General features: G+C 38.4%; 1 protein-coding gene across 4 annotated transcripts; it reads right to left on the bottom strand.

Moving 5' to 3' along the window:
• Window positions 1-467: 467 nt before the first annotated feature.
• LOC306869029 (phosphoribosyl pyrophosphate synthase-associated protein 2) lies at window positions 468-12,427 on the bottom strand. Of its 4 annotated transcripts, none has more exons than XM_079415580.1 (11): window positions 12,334-12,427; window positions 11,537-11,884; window positions 11,118-11,170; window positions 8,849-8,915; window positions 8,044-8,216; window positions 7,809-7,924; window positions 7,372-7,427; window positions 4,361-4,509; window positions 4,199-4,269; window positions 1,565-1,711; window positions 468-1,479 (listed from the first exon to the last, which is right to left on the bottom strand). In XM_079415580.1, exons 5-11 carry the CDS (start codon window positions 8,195-8,197, stop codon window positions 1,321-1,323), a joined length of 852 nt encoding a protein of 283 aa, XP_079271706.1. In that variant the 5' UTR covers window positions 8,198-8,216; window positions 8,849-8,915; window positions 11,118-11,170; window positions 11,537-11,884; window positions 12,334-12,427; the 3' UTR covers window positions 468-1,320. The 4 variants fall into 4 exon arrangements, with proteins under 4 accessions (XP_079271706.1, XP_079271704.1, XP_079271707.1 ...); XM_079415578.1 differs by having other exon boundaries at window positions 11,679-11,884; XM_079415581.1 differs by having other exon boundaries at window positions 11,537-11,836.
• Between the last annotated feature and the right edge of the window lie 33 nt (window positions 12,428-12,460).

Here is a 12,460-nt window from a genome sequence, read left to right as displayed (position 1 = left end):
GGAATCTCTTTTAATAAACTTTAAAAACTCCACAGTATGCAAATCGAAGTTAACACTAGATAAGGGAACTGCCAATCAATTTCCCCAGCATAACCTATGCATTTGGGAGAGGATTTTCTCCAGGTCTTAAAATACATTCAAGTTATGATAGTTATACTTATATTTTTCCCTAAAATCGAACCTGTGACCTTGGCGTTGCTTGCATACTGTAGGTATATGGACAGGGTGTTCCGTGAAGTGTTGACTGCCCTCTGTTGACTCATTTTTTGGTGAACTTTGAAGTAAACATAGCTCGACCAACATTACAAAGATCTCAAAACCAGTGACCGGCATGTGCTTGAAATCTAAAATGGACTAGCATGGTACAACAAACTGGAAAATCTAGTTCTGACAACCTGGTTGTTAATCTAACCTTAGCTGACCCGAGAAAAGGGTGGATCATTAATTAAACAATGCACACGTGACATCAGATAGTCTAAGTTGTTTATTATTTGTCATCAAGTGCTGTGAATAAATACAAAAGCCTGAAATATTAGTCACATAACAAAAACCCTGCATTTCATTTGAAAATGAGAAGTCAAGTTCTCAGAGGCAAGATATTTAGAAACTCTATGACCACATTTATGAGGCAAATATGCTTCAGTAGTCCCGTTAATGGCAAAAACAAATATAAGCCCTCACGTTGAAGTGTTAGTAGAAGAATCTAGCAGGAAAAACATTCAATCAAGCACATTAAGCTTTAGATCTTAAGCGCTATATTGAAGTCTAAGAATCTACCTTGCATCTAATTTGCCTTGAATTAAATAATTCTTGTTTTAACTCAGCACTACCACACAAATACACAGAAACAACTAGTGGCACAATAATTACACAAAGTCATGAGGCACTGACACTGATATGTCACAGCACAGATTTACATTTTGTAATTGTTGGCCACACAGTGGAGTTGTTCATTCTTTAAACTCTTTAAAAAATAATAATAACAGCAGAGCTACAACTAAAAGAACTGAAGACAATTTTAACATCTAGTGGTCCTTTTTTATATCTTAAATAAAAGTGCCAATATTTCTGATCAAGAGGAGGAGTATCCCTGCACTTCAATCCTCTGAACATTTTCACATTAGCATTTTAGGGCACTGAACTAATGTAGCATCGAAGAACATCCAGGTTCTGAGCGCACAATTTTTTCAAAATATTACACGTACAACAATGAGAAGTTATAATGACAGACAAAAAGAAAAACTGGTAGTGATACAGGCAATAGGGACAGAAAAAGTCTTGACCTCTGTGCACGTTATGACTGTCTATAAATGAGCCTGTCTAGTCATCCATGCCAATATTACGGAACAGGTAAGACATGGATTCTCCATTGTGGATGCGGCGAATGGCTTCTGACAGGATCATGCTGATATCCACCGTCTTGATCTTGGGACACTGGAGTTTTTGGATCTCGTGTGGAATGGTGTTGGTGACAACGACCTGCACAGAAAGACATCACAAAATCAGTACTCATGACAACACACTCGTCATTCTCAACCTCAAATTAAAATGATGCTACGATGACCTCATCTATGGCGGACTCCTCTATTAGCCGAGGGGCGTCTGAGGAGAGGATTCCATGAGTAGCCATGACGAAGATCTTGTATGCGCCTCTTTCTTTCAGAGTTTCAGCTGCTGCTAGAAAACTGTCAACATCGTCAATGATGTCATCCTATAAAAAAAATATTTTAGAAGACCATTACGACGGCGTTTTAGTGCCACATTTAAAAAAAAATCTAAAATTACGAGATTAAAGTCGCAATATTTCAAGAATAAAGTTGAAATTACGAGAATAAAGTCTAAATATTACGAGAATAAAGTCGAAGTGTTTTAAGAATAAAGTCTAAATGTTTCGAGAATAAAGATTGTAGTTATAATATTTTGAGATGGGCTATTCTAGCCTTTTGCGCATGCAAATGGCCCGGATTGAACACCGGTCCGGGAGATATTCCAAAGTCTCAGTTTTCAAAATGTGTCAGTTTTATAGCGAAATACAAAAAATTTTGGCTATATTGCAATGTGTCAAGCGGCATGTGAGCCAATCATCTTTCCGATTACAATAACTAACGACGAGACATTATTTTCATTATAAATTAGGCTAAACTGTTTTTGTTTTTTCTCATGCCTAATCGTGCGATCACACCGCCGTGCTCCGGCGAGAGCTGCGCGTCTTGGACGGTGAGGGCGTCGAGGAGAGTTGAAGTCAGGTAAACCGGTTGGGAAGCAACCAATTGGAATGTAGAAGTCCTCCGCTTGAGAGGGTTCCAGGGAACGCAGTCCTGTAAACTTTGGTTCTGACCGCATTAGTTCCCAAGCATTTTCACGCTAGAATGCTTGTTTTTCAGCGGAAATGCAATTAATTTGCTCAAAACAACATCGATTTGATCAATTGCATTTAGGCTACACTTCAACCAGGACAGTTCGGTATGTAGGCTGCGCACAAATTAATGTTAATGTTAATTAAAGACCTAGGCTAGTAAGTCTTCTATAAACTGCATGATGAAATTAGACTAACTTAGCATTTAACCATGAACACACAAACACCACACAAATGGCTTTTATTGGTTTATTTCGCTAGCAAACATGTAACTATAATTAAGTTCTTTCCATCGATCACTTACTTTAACAATTAAAATATTTCATGAGGTTAACTTATACCCTACTTGTGGTCAATCTGCACAAGATCAACCTGCTTGTTTCCTTTGCGGCTCCTTTAAATACAAGACCAAGCGTTCTATAGTCAGAGCGTCGACGAATCTTTCTACAGCGTCGTTAGCAGGACGGCCAGAGCGAATTTTGACGCTCTCGCCGGCGGCGGCATGAACGCAGTTATGATGTTCCTTCACTTTTATATCTTGCTATAAACTTGAAATAAAGAACAAAAACACATTTATAATTTGGATTTCGTTATAAAACTGACAGAATTTGAAAGCTGAGCTGTGTGTAAAAGCAACAAAGCACACAATTGTTGGATTACTGGGTGGCTGGCGCGTTACAAATAATGAATGGAAGACGTTAAATGTCCTCAATTACAGTATTATACCATGAAAAAAAACTGTTTGTGAATAGTCACTTAACATTTACAGCAGAAAAGACAACAATATAACTTATGTTAACAAATTTAAGTCCACTTCAATCTTTAGAACGTTTTATTGCCGTTTAATTAAACAGGCTATGTGAGGAATGAAAGTTTGGACGCCACATGTACAATATGCACATGTAGATAATGAATTAATTCACATAAATGCAGTGATCCATCACGCAACATTAAAGAGCTTGAAAATCACATTATTGTAAGACACAATTTGTGTTTCCCTATAAAACTGATTTTGAAAGCTGAGACTTATATTAAAAGCACAAAGCTTAAGCTATTGCTATTGGGTGGCTGGCGCACTACAACAAATGCAATGGAAGACATTAAATATTTTTTTCCAAGCATACTGTCCCCGCGAGTATGTCACATGGTATGATCTCTGTTAATAGTCCCACATATATTTGTAGTGTATTAAAAAAGGGTTAAATAAGAGAGCTACAGCACCCTCCCCCCCAAAGGAATGTCGATTAAGTGTGTGAGCTGAAGTTAAGATAAACAGTTGTTCCTGTTCAATCTGTTAATAAATATCATATTCTTGATATTAAGCTGTTTCCGCGAGTCCTTAAAATTGACTCTTCCGCATCCCAGTAAGATGATGCAGCTGCTCGGGCGCAACAATCAAATCAATTCCGGTGGCCTGGCCACTTCTCCCGGTGCTCTCAATGCAGGCCATTTGCATGACTTTAATTTCTACGATTTAAATTCTCAAAACATTTCGACTTTATTCTCGTAATCTTAGATTTTTTTTTTTTTTTTTTAAAGAGGCACTATAACGCTGTCGTAAAAATAGCACCCTGAACAGAGTTACTCTTAGCGAAAATTTGAAACATGAACATTATCTTCATGTATCTTTCGAGAAAAAAAAATTGAACAATGAAAATAAAAATACAAATTATCGCTACTAGTTGCCAACATTATTTTTTTTAGTTTACGCTGAAGTACTAAAATTAAAAAGTAAAAAGAGAAAAGTTCACAAAAAAAAACAAAAAAAAACGCATGAAAATAGAACAAAATAGAAAGTAAAACAATACTGTCCTGAAGATATTTCAATCATCTTGAACTCACCACTATGATGGCAATTCGTCCACCTACATCTCCAACCACAGTTATTGGGGGTTTTTCTTTGGGAATTAGCACTGTGCAAGTAGAAGGAGAAAAAAGAAGATGGGGTATAGGATGGAAAACAATAAAACAGTCTGAGTGAATTTTCTGAGGTGAGATTCTTACATGGTATCTCTAGGCTTGGATGAATGGCGCCAATGTTTTTGACAGTGGGCGGGGAATGACGTCCATCCACCAGGTCTGATTCAGCATCCTGGGCTTCACCGTGGATCACAGCGATGCCCAGCCGCAACCTTTCAGCGAACGACTGGGCCCTGTGAAAACAGATAAAGAAATTTTCAATGTTTTTGCCATGGAACTTTTTTGACAAACCAAGGCCATCCACAACCCCTAATAAATCAGGTGCCAGTTGCATAAACATACACACTATGTTAAGACTGTGTTTTAAGAACCAGTTTGACCAACTAGCAGTTAGCCAAGAGATAATCAGTCTCACTTTTCTGATTAAAATTAGGCCAATCTACATTTTTGTAACTGACTTTAAAGAGTTATGACCAGTCTAGATGAAAACAAATAAGATGGATAACCTTTTAAGACTAGTCTAAGCAGTTTATGCAACCAGTCCCTAGGTGCAAAATCAAAATTACAGAACTAACTCTAAATAGAACATTAGTCAGAGCAACTGATAAAGGTCATTTAAGATACTATGTATCTGTATACATCTGCATTCTGCTGAAAACATTACTCTGAATTCCGTCAATCAGACAGGGAGGAGCAGTTTCCAAATAATAAGTGGTTCTCAACCGTTCCATGGCCCACTTTTGCACAAGACGTATTGAAAAGCCTTCATATCTAATCTGATAAGGATATCTGGCACTTCTCTTGTCTGTCAGACAGACAGATAAAAATATGATGTCTGTTTAATGCTGTACGTCTTTGTTGAACATTACGAACATTATTGTATAGTGTTATCGTCTTTTTTTTTATAACACTATACAATAATGTTCCATTGGTTAACTACATTAAACTAACAAAGAATACTTCTAAAGCATTTATTAATCAAAAGTTGATTGCAACATTTACTACTACATTATTGAACTCAAGTGTATCTATTACTGTTATTTGATGGGCCTGAGCTAACACTGACTAACAATGCACAGTTCTATTTTTATTAACTAATATGAACAAAGACTAATAAATACTGTAACAATGTATTGCTCATTGTTAATGTTAGTTAACGCATTAAATATAGGTTACAAATGGAACCTTACTGTAATGTAACCTTAAGATTATTTAAATAAAAATATATTTAAATAATTGTATGATTCATTGGGAACCCCTGGAAGTTGAGAACCACTAACTTAAAAACTATTTCATGGTAACAAATAAAAAAATAAATAAATACAAAAAAATAAAAAAATAAAAGATTTTGGAAAAATAAGTATGTGTTACTTATAAATCTGAATATACTGTATGTATGAATGTTTTATTTGCAAATGTTATATCAAAAATAAATGAAAAATAATTTAACTATTGACCTACATGAATGAAAACAACATTTACACAAAATTTACATAGACAAGTAGTCAGTTTTCATCAGAAAAGTACGCTGCCACCGTCAGGGCAACAGACACAAGGATACGATAACCATCTGATAAGCGCAATTCTCATGAAGTTTCTCATTTACTTTCAAACTTAAAGGGGCCATATGACGTTGCTAAAAAGCAAAATATTATAAAATATTATTTTGTGTATTTGGTGTAATGCAATGTGTTCATGCGGTTTAAAGTAAAAAAAAAAAAACATTATTTTCCACATACTGTACATTATTGTTGCTCCTCTATGCTCCGCCTTTCTGAACCTCGGCAATTTTTACAAAGCTCATCGTTCTGAGAAGCGAGACGTGCTCTGACTGGACAGCTATCCAGTGCATTGTGATTGGCCGAATACCTCAAGCGTGAGATGGAAATGTTACGCCCCTCACCGTATTGTGATGCCGTGTCTCAGCGCGACGAGACAAAAACAATAAAACCCACTATAAACGAGGCATTTGTTCATCCAGTGGGGACATAATTACTGATTATAACGACTTCAACTGTCTTTTCACGGTAAACATTACCATGTCTGCATTTGTGATCAGAGAAACGACAAACAACAAGCACTACTCTACACAGCTCAAAACTCACGTTTGAATCGTCAGTAGCAGAAACGTACTTACAGGCTGTGAGTCAGAAGCGCCAGACTGTCCTTGCAAAGTTGGAATTGCCCCACTTTATAGAAACAGCCTTTGAGCAAGCCAGCATTGTAGGCTACTCCCATGCCAGGTTCAGAAAATAGTCCTCCGTAAATTGCTCCGCACACACTAAAATATTTGTGTTGTACGGCTCTGGAACAGTTGTAAATACAAATTAACCACTGATTTCTAGTTGTGTCCTCTTTTGGAAGCCCAAACAAAGCAGTTCCGCTTTCACAACGAAACTCAGAGTCTCCAGGACATGGCGCCGGCGGCAGCAACAATACTACAGCGAGAATAAAAATTATGCCCTCTTTCTTTGCATAAACATTTGGGCGGTGTTATGCAAATCTCCCCACACCGTGACGTAGACATGTGGGGGCGTGTTTAAATGAGCCGTTTTAGGTGGGCGTGGACAAGTCTTAACTTTTACAAAGAATATCTCTTTGGTTTTGAGACTTTAGTCTTTGCAACTTCAGGGATCTTATCTATGCACAAACAGCTTATAACACTCCAAAGAGAAAGGAAAACTTGAAATCGCATCATATGACCCCTTTAAGGCAAATTTTATCCTGTGGGATGCATGACTGAAAAAGAATCTAATATACCAGTAAGAACTGAAATATTGACCCAGTTGGAAGCCCATATCTTTCTCCAACTCAACATCATGTTTGCACACTGGCGCCACCCAATGCATACAGTTATACCAATGAGATTTCAGTGAGGGATTAGGTGGAACTGTGGAAAAGGATAATTCACTGGTGTTTACAGCAGGTAAAGGTGCGAAGGTATTTTAATATATTCCCACTAAAATAATGTATACTTGACTAGTCAATCATTCCTGCAAGTATCTACTCCTTTTGCCGTGGATCTTTCACTACTACTGTTTTAGTCAACATAGCTAAACAATTGACATGACATGCAAAGAAAGATTTGACGTCACCTTTTGGCTGATGCTGGAGATTTGGCCACAATTACAGCATTTCTGTAGTCAGGAATCTGTATGCAAAAAATTTTATTATTAAAAAAAACAAAAAACAACTGCACACATACTTAAAAAATCTTTAAGATGAAGTAGACAAATAATACGCTCATATGTTCATTACTGACTAATGCAGATGACCTTCCATCAGAGCAGGAGAGAAAATTATTATGAATAAAAAATGAATGCATAATCTTAAGCGTATGCAGAGAAATATCAACATCAGTTAAATCCAGCTTCTGTCCTGCTTTCTATTTTTAAGCAAATATAACTGGTGACATTCATAAAAAAACATGGCCTGCCTTATAATTCAAACTGAAGGCTTTGAGACGACGAACAGGAAGAACAACTATCTAAAAACCCAGATCTTATACAAAAGAGAGTCAACAAGGACCTACTTCTTCCTGGATGTACTGCAGCAGGAATGGTGAGGCCCGCAGATTGTCCACTGGAATGTTGAAGAAACCCTGGATTTCCTTTTGATGCAAATCCATTGTAATGAGATGAGTCAGACCTGCTCAAAGCCACAATGAACCAGACGGACAATGCAACTGAGTTGGAGGACTAAAATTGGCCAATATCCTTATAAACCAAAAATGAGGGGACGATTTTGTCTCTAATGGACTCATTTACCTGCTTTACACATCATTGAGGCAAGTAGTTTAGAGACGATGGAGCCTCTCTTCCTCATTTTGCACTGCTTGCTGTAGGGGAAATAGGGAATGACGCCGATGATGTTTCGAGCACAGGACGTCCTGCAGGCATACACCATAATGAGCAGCTCCATGATGGTGGTGTTAACATCTCTGCAGATGAGAAGGGAAGAACGGTTTAAAAAAGACTGGGATTTAGGGAACGTAATTTGCATACTCTGAGATTTGCGTATTTAACATCCGTATTAATGCTAAACTGAGGGTAAATTTGCAGTTTGCATAATTCAGCATATTGGCTGTGAGGGGTTTGAGCTGTCAAAGTAAATCAGGGCTCTAGAAGCAAAAAAGAAAAAATATAATTTAAAAGATGTTGATTATGGTTCCAACTTTTTTGTTTTTGTAAAATATCTGAATGTTTTTTTTTAGAATGCCATTAATATATAAATCTAAATTACACTGTTACTGTAATTTTTTGCCTTGTTCATTCACTTAAGTGCTTTTACATGGCAACAGAAATTAATTACTTATCTTCATGCCATTCCAAATGCATATAACTTACTTTCTTCAGGTGAACACAAACAAAGATTTTTCGAAAAATAATCCCTCTCTATGAGTCCATATAATGCAAGTCTATGGGACAGCCAATACACTTGCAATATATGGACTTCTTTTTCTAAAAATCTTTAATTGTGTTAATTTACAGAAAGTAAATCATATTTATCTGGGTGAGTAAACAATTAGACAATTTTCCTTTTTGGACAGAGTATCTCTTTAAGGCTTCTTACTTTGAGACGGTTTGGATGATGAAAACATCTTTGCCACGCACAGACTCTTCGATTTGGACCCGTGTTTCTGTGGGGAAAAAAAAATAAAAATAAAATTTCTTTCATTTTTAGTTTGGTCCACAGTAAACATTTAACTTTACAGCACAGACTGGCTATTTAAAAGCTTGCACAAGGACTTAAAGGGATAGTTCACCTTCAGTTGCTGGTCCTAATTGACCTATCGGTAAGCCCCGCCCCCCTTAGTTACTGTTGCTCCCTCGGACAAACAAACGAAGTTGCTCACAGTCTTACAATGACAGCTGCGGTGTGACAACCTTGTCCCACGATGTTTTTGCACAATTTTGGACACGGAAGGCCACCAAATGGGAATTAAATATTCCATGGAGGGATTTATAAAATATTTAAAAATAAATACGGTGGGTAACAGGAAGCGAGGGTTTACAGATCTCAATGCAAGCAGGAGAAGTCTCAAATTACGGTCGGTCATCACGATCGCGGATGACAACATGCAGGATCAATACTGTTCATGTATCGCAGGGTACGGTTAAATTAATGTACATTTCACCAGTTTAATATGGAGAGGCACTGAAATCTAGACCTTTGTTTATGTGTTTTTGCCCTACACTGTATAAGACGAGAGAACAGTCCGCTATTTAGGTTTGTACATTATCATGGACTCACTAACTTTAACTTAGCTAGTTTTAGCCAGAGATACCTTGCTAAAGCACAAGATAACATTAACGTTCTGCTTGAGCAGATGAAAACTTAATGAGTGTATGACAACCACAAAATGAAAGTTTGTCTTCATTTGTATTGGGGTTGAATATTTAGGGTTTTGTTTGGATTCAGGAAATGTAATAAATTATATTGCCCATCCTCTCAGGATACCTGGAATCAGTGTTACAAGTACCACAGGTACATCCTTTTTCCATTTTCGAAGCATAAACCCCATATAACCGATGCGAGCTTCGGATCTTCCAATGTTTCTCTATGACGCTGAAACCTAAAGATGTCCGAGTTCTGCTCCCCGTGCAACTGATACTCAACTGCCATTGGCTAGTCTGCGTTCGAGGGGAGGGGCTTACCGATAGGTCAATTGACTTCCATTGTATGGGGGGAAAAAAAAAACACTTTGCAAATCAATGGGGTTAAGGCTAGAAGGGATACATATGGCGCTACTGGGCATGCGCACATCAATACAGCGTCATTTTTGTCACACTGTACAAAAATAGTTACTATTTTTACATTCCTGTAAGGGGTAGGTATAGGGGAGGTATAGACGTTAATAAAACACAATCTAATAGGTGAATGATGAATGAATGATGCATTTATATAGCGCTTTATGGTGTATTGCTGTACACCCAAAGCACATTACAATCATGTGGGGGGTCTCTCCTCAACCACCACTAGTGTGCAGAATCCACTTGGATGATGTGACGGCAGCCACAGTACAACGGCACCAGTGCGCTCACCACACACCAGTTACAGGTGGAGAGGAGAGTTTAATAGAGCCGATCAAGAGGATGGGGATTACTAGGAGGCCATGACTGATAAGGGCCAGTAGAGGGAATTTGGCCAGGACACCGGGGTTACACCCCTATTCTTTACAAGAAGTGCCATGGGATTTTTAATGACCACAGTGAGTCAGGACCTCGGTTTAACGTCTCATCCGAAAGACGGTGCTTTTTGACAGTATAGTGTGCCCGTCACTATACCGGGGCGTTAGGACCCGCACAGACCACAGGGTGAGCACCCCCTGCTGGCCTCACTAACACCTCTTCCAACAGCAACTTAGTTTTCACCGGAGGTCTCCCATCCAGATACTGACCAGGCTCAACCCTGCTTAGCTTCAGTGGGCAACCGGTCTTGGGCTGCAGGGTGATATGGCTGTGTTAGGTATACAATTAATTTCATTGATCATTTCCGGTCGGAGCTGTATCCCTTCTAGCCACAACCAGTCAATGGGGACCAGCAACTGAAGGTGAACTATCCCTTTAACGATGCATGGAAAGCTGGGAGAATTCCACCAGTTTCTGCATGTGGGAGTGTAAGCGTATTTCCATTTCAGAATACACAAGCATGACCCAAAACAAAGACTATCAGTTTAATTAATCAACACTAGCTCAGATCGCTGATCTGTTTTGTCTACTCTCTCCAGCATGGCATGCAAAGAATGAACAACCACTACAACAGCGGCCACAGCCATCGCTAGTGAACATGAAAAAATATGCAGGTATTTAACAAAGTTGAGATGAAAACAGGCCTTCACCTCTGTTAGCTTCTTGATAGACCTGCACCTTTCCAAGTTCCACACCCAACCGCCTGCATGAGAACATAAGTTCAAGGGAATATAATGCAATATAACAGCTTAAACACACAACAGAAATCTTTAGTATTTGAAACACAGGTTACAAGATGTAAATATCAGTAGTCCCAAATTATATTTCACCACAAAATCAAAATAAGAAACGTAATTTACATAAAGAAAACGAAGCCTAGTTATGTTAACAAATATTTATATTTAAATTAATTTTAAATTAAAATCTTAATATAATTTTATTTTGTTCTTTTGTGTCATGTCAGCCTTAAAAACAGCGATTTACATGACAAGAAAGTAAAGTCTGTTAAAAGCTTCATAATTTGAAATGGTAGTGTGCATAATTTGAATGGTAGTGTACTTGCACTTACTTGATTTGTTGTTACCTAGCACTCAAAAGAATACAGTTGTTCTAGCTCAGATTTGCCGAGTTGGAGAATGAATGTCTTTCCACTCTTTCCTAACTACCCAATATAACTGGCATGTTATACTGGAGCTCCAGTGGCAACTTACTCGGCTATCCTCCTCCCCAGCTCTCTACTGGAGGAGTTGGAGTTGGCCGTGAAGATGACCAGGCCTCCTTTGGCAGCACTCATGTCCTGTGGTTTGGTGTCTACCTCTAGGGACTCAGGCAGTGGCTCCCTGGGCACCCAGGCACTGCTGAGCCCTTCCTATCAACAGGACCACAGGCACACTGTTAGTTTAACACCAGACACTTCCTGCAAGAACAAAGGGAAGATGGCATGTTTACACACACGAGCCAACCCAGACTCGATGAGACATGTGCTCAAGTGCAGGCAGGCATGATGACTAACTGCTGACACACAACTGCAACAGCATTAAAGTGACTTCTGAGTCTGCGCGATCGTGAATCACTTAACCAGTCTGTCATGACAAACACAGAATGAATTAATAACTCGAGAGCCACAGCACATTGAGGACTCACAGAAAACATGACTGGGGGTAAAGGGTCACGTGAATGGACAAATGCAAGCACAAACACATTATGCTAAAAAGTTCACCCATTGCATCTGTATTGCTGCTAAGATAACCAACGTTAGACCTTTATGCCATTGAAAATGGAACAGATAAATACAGCTACATTCATATCAGCGTAAGATAATTTGTGGGTTTGAGTTCGTAAACTAAAAATATTGCCAAATCTCACCAGTTTGATCTTTTAATCGATCCCCTCGCGTGGTTTACTGTATCACTTGCAACAATGTGAACTTTGCTACCCTCGAGAAATACCCAACATGGCCGCCAGACGCACAGCTCTTCAAAATAAAAGTCCA

This window comes from Barbus barbus (assembly GCF_936440315.1).
Source record: "Barbus barbus genome assembly, chromosome: 4".
NCBI classification, from domain to species: domain Eukaryota; kingdom Metazoa; phylum Chordata; class Actinopteri; order Cypriniformes; family Cyprinidae; genus Barbus; species Barbus barbus.
This window is presented reverse-complemented; position numbering and strand designations above follow the sequence as displayed.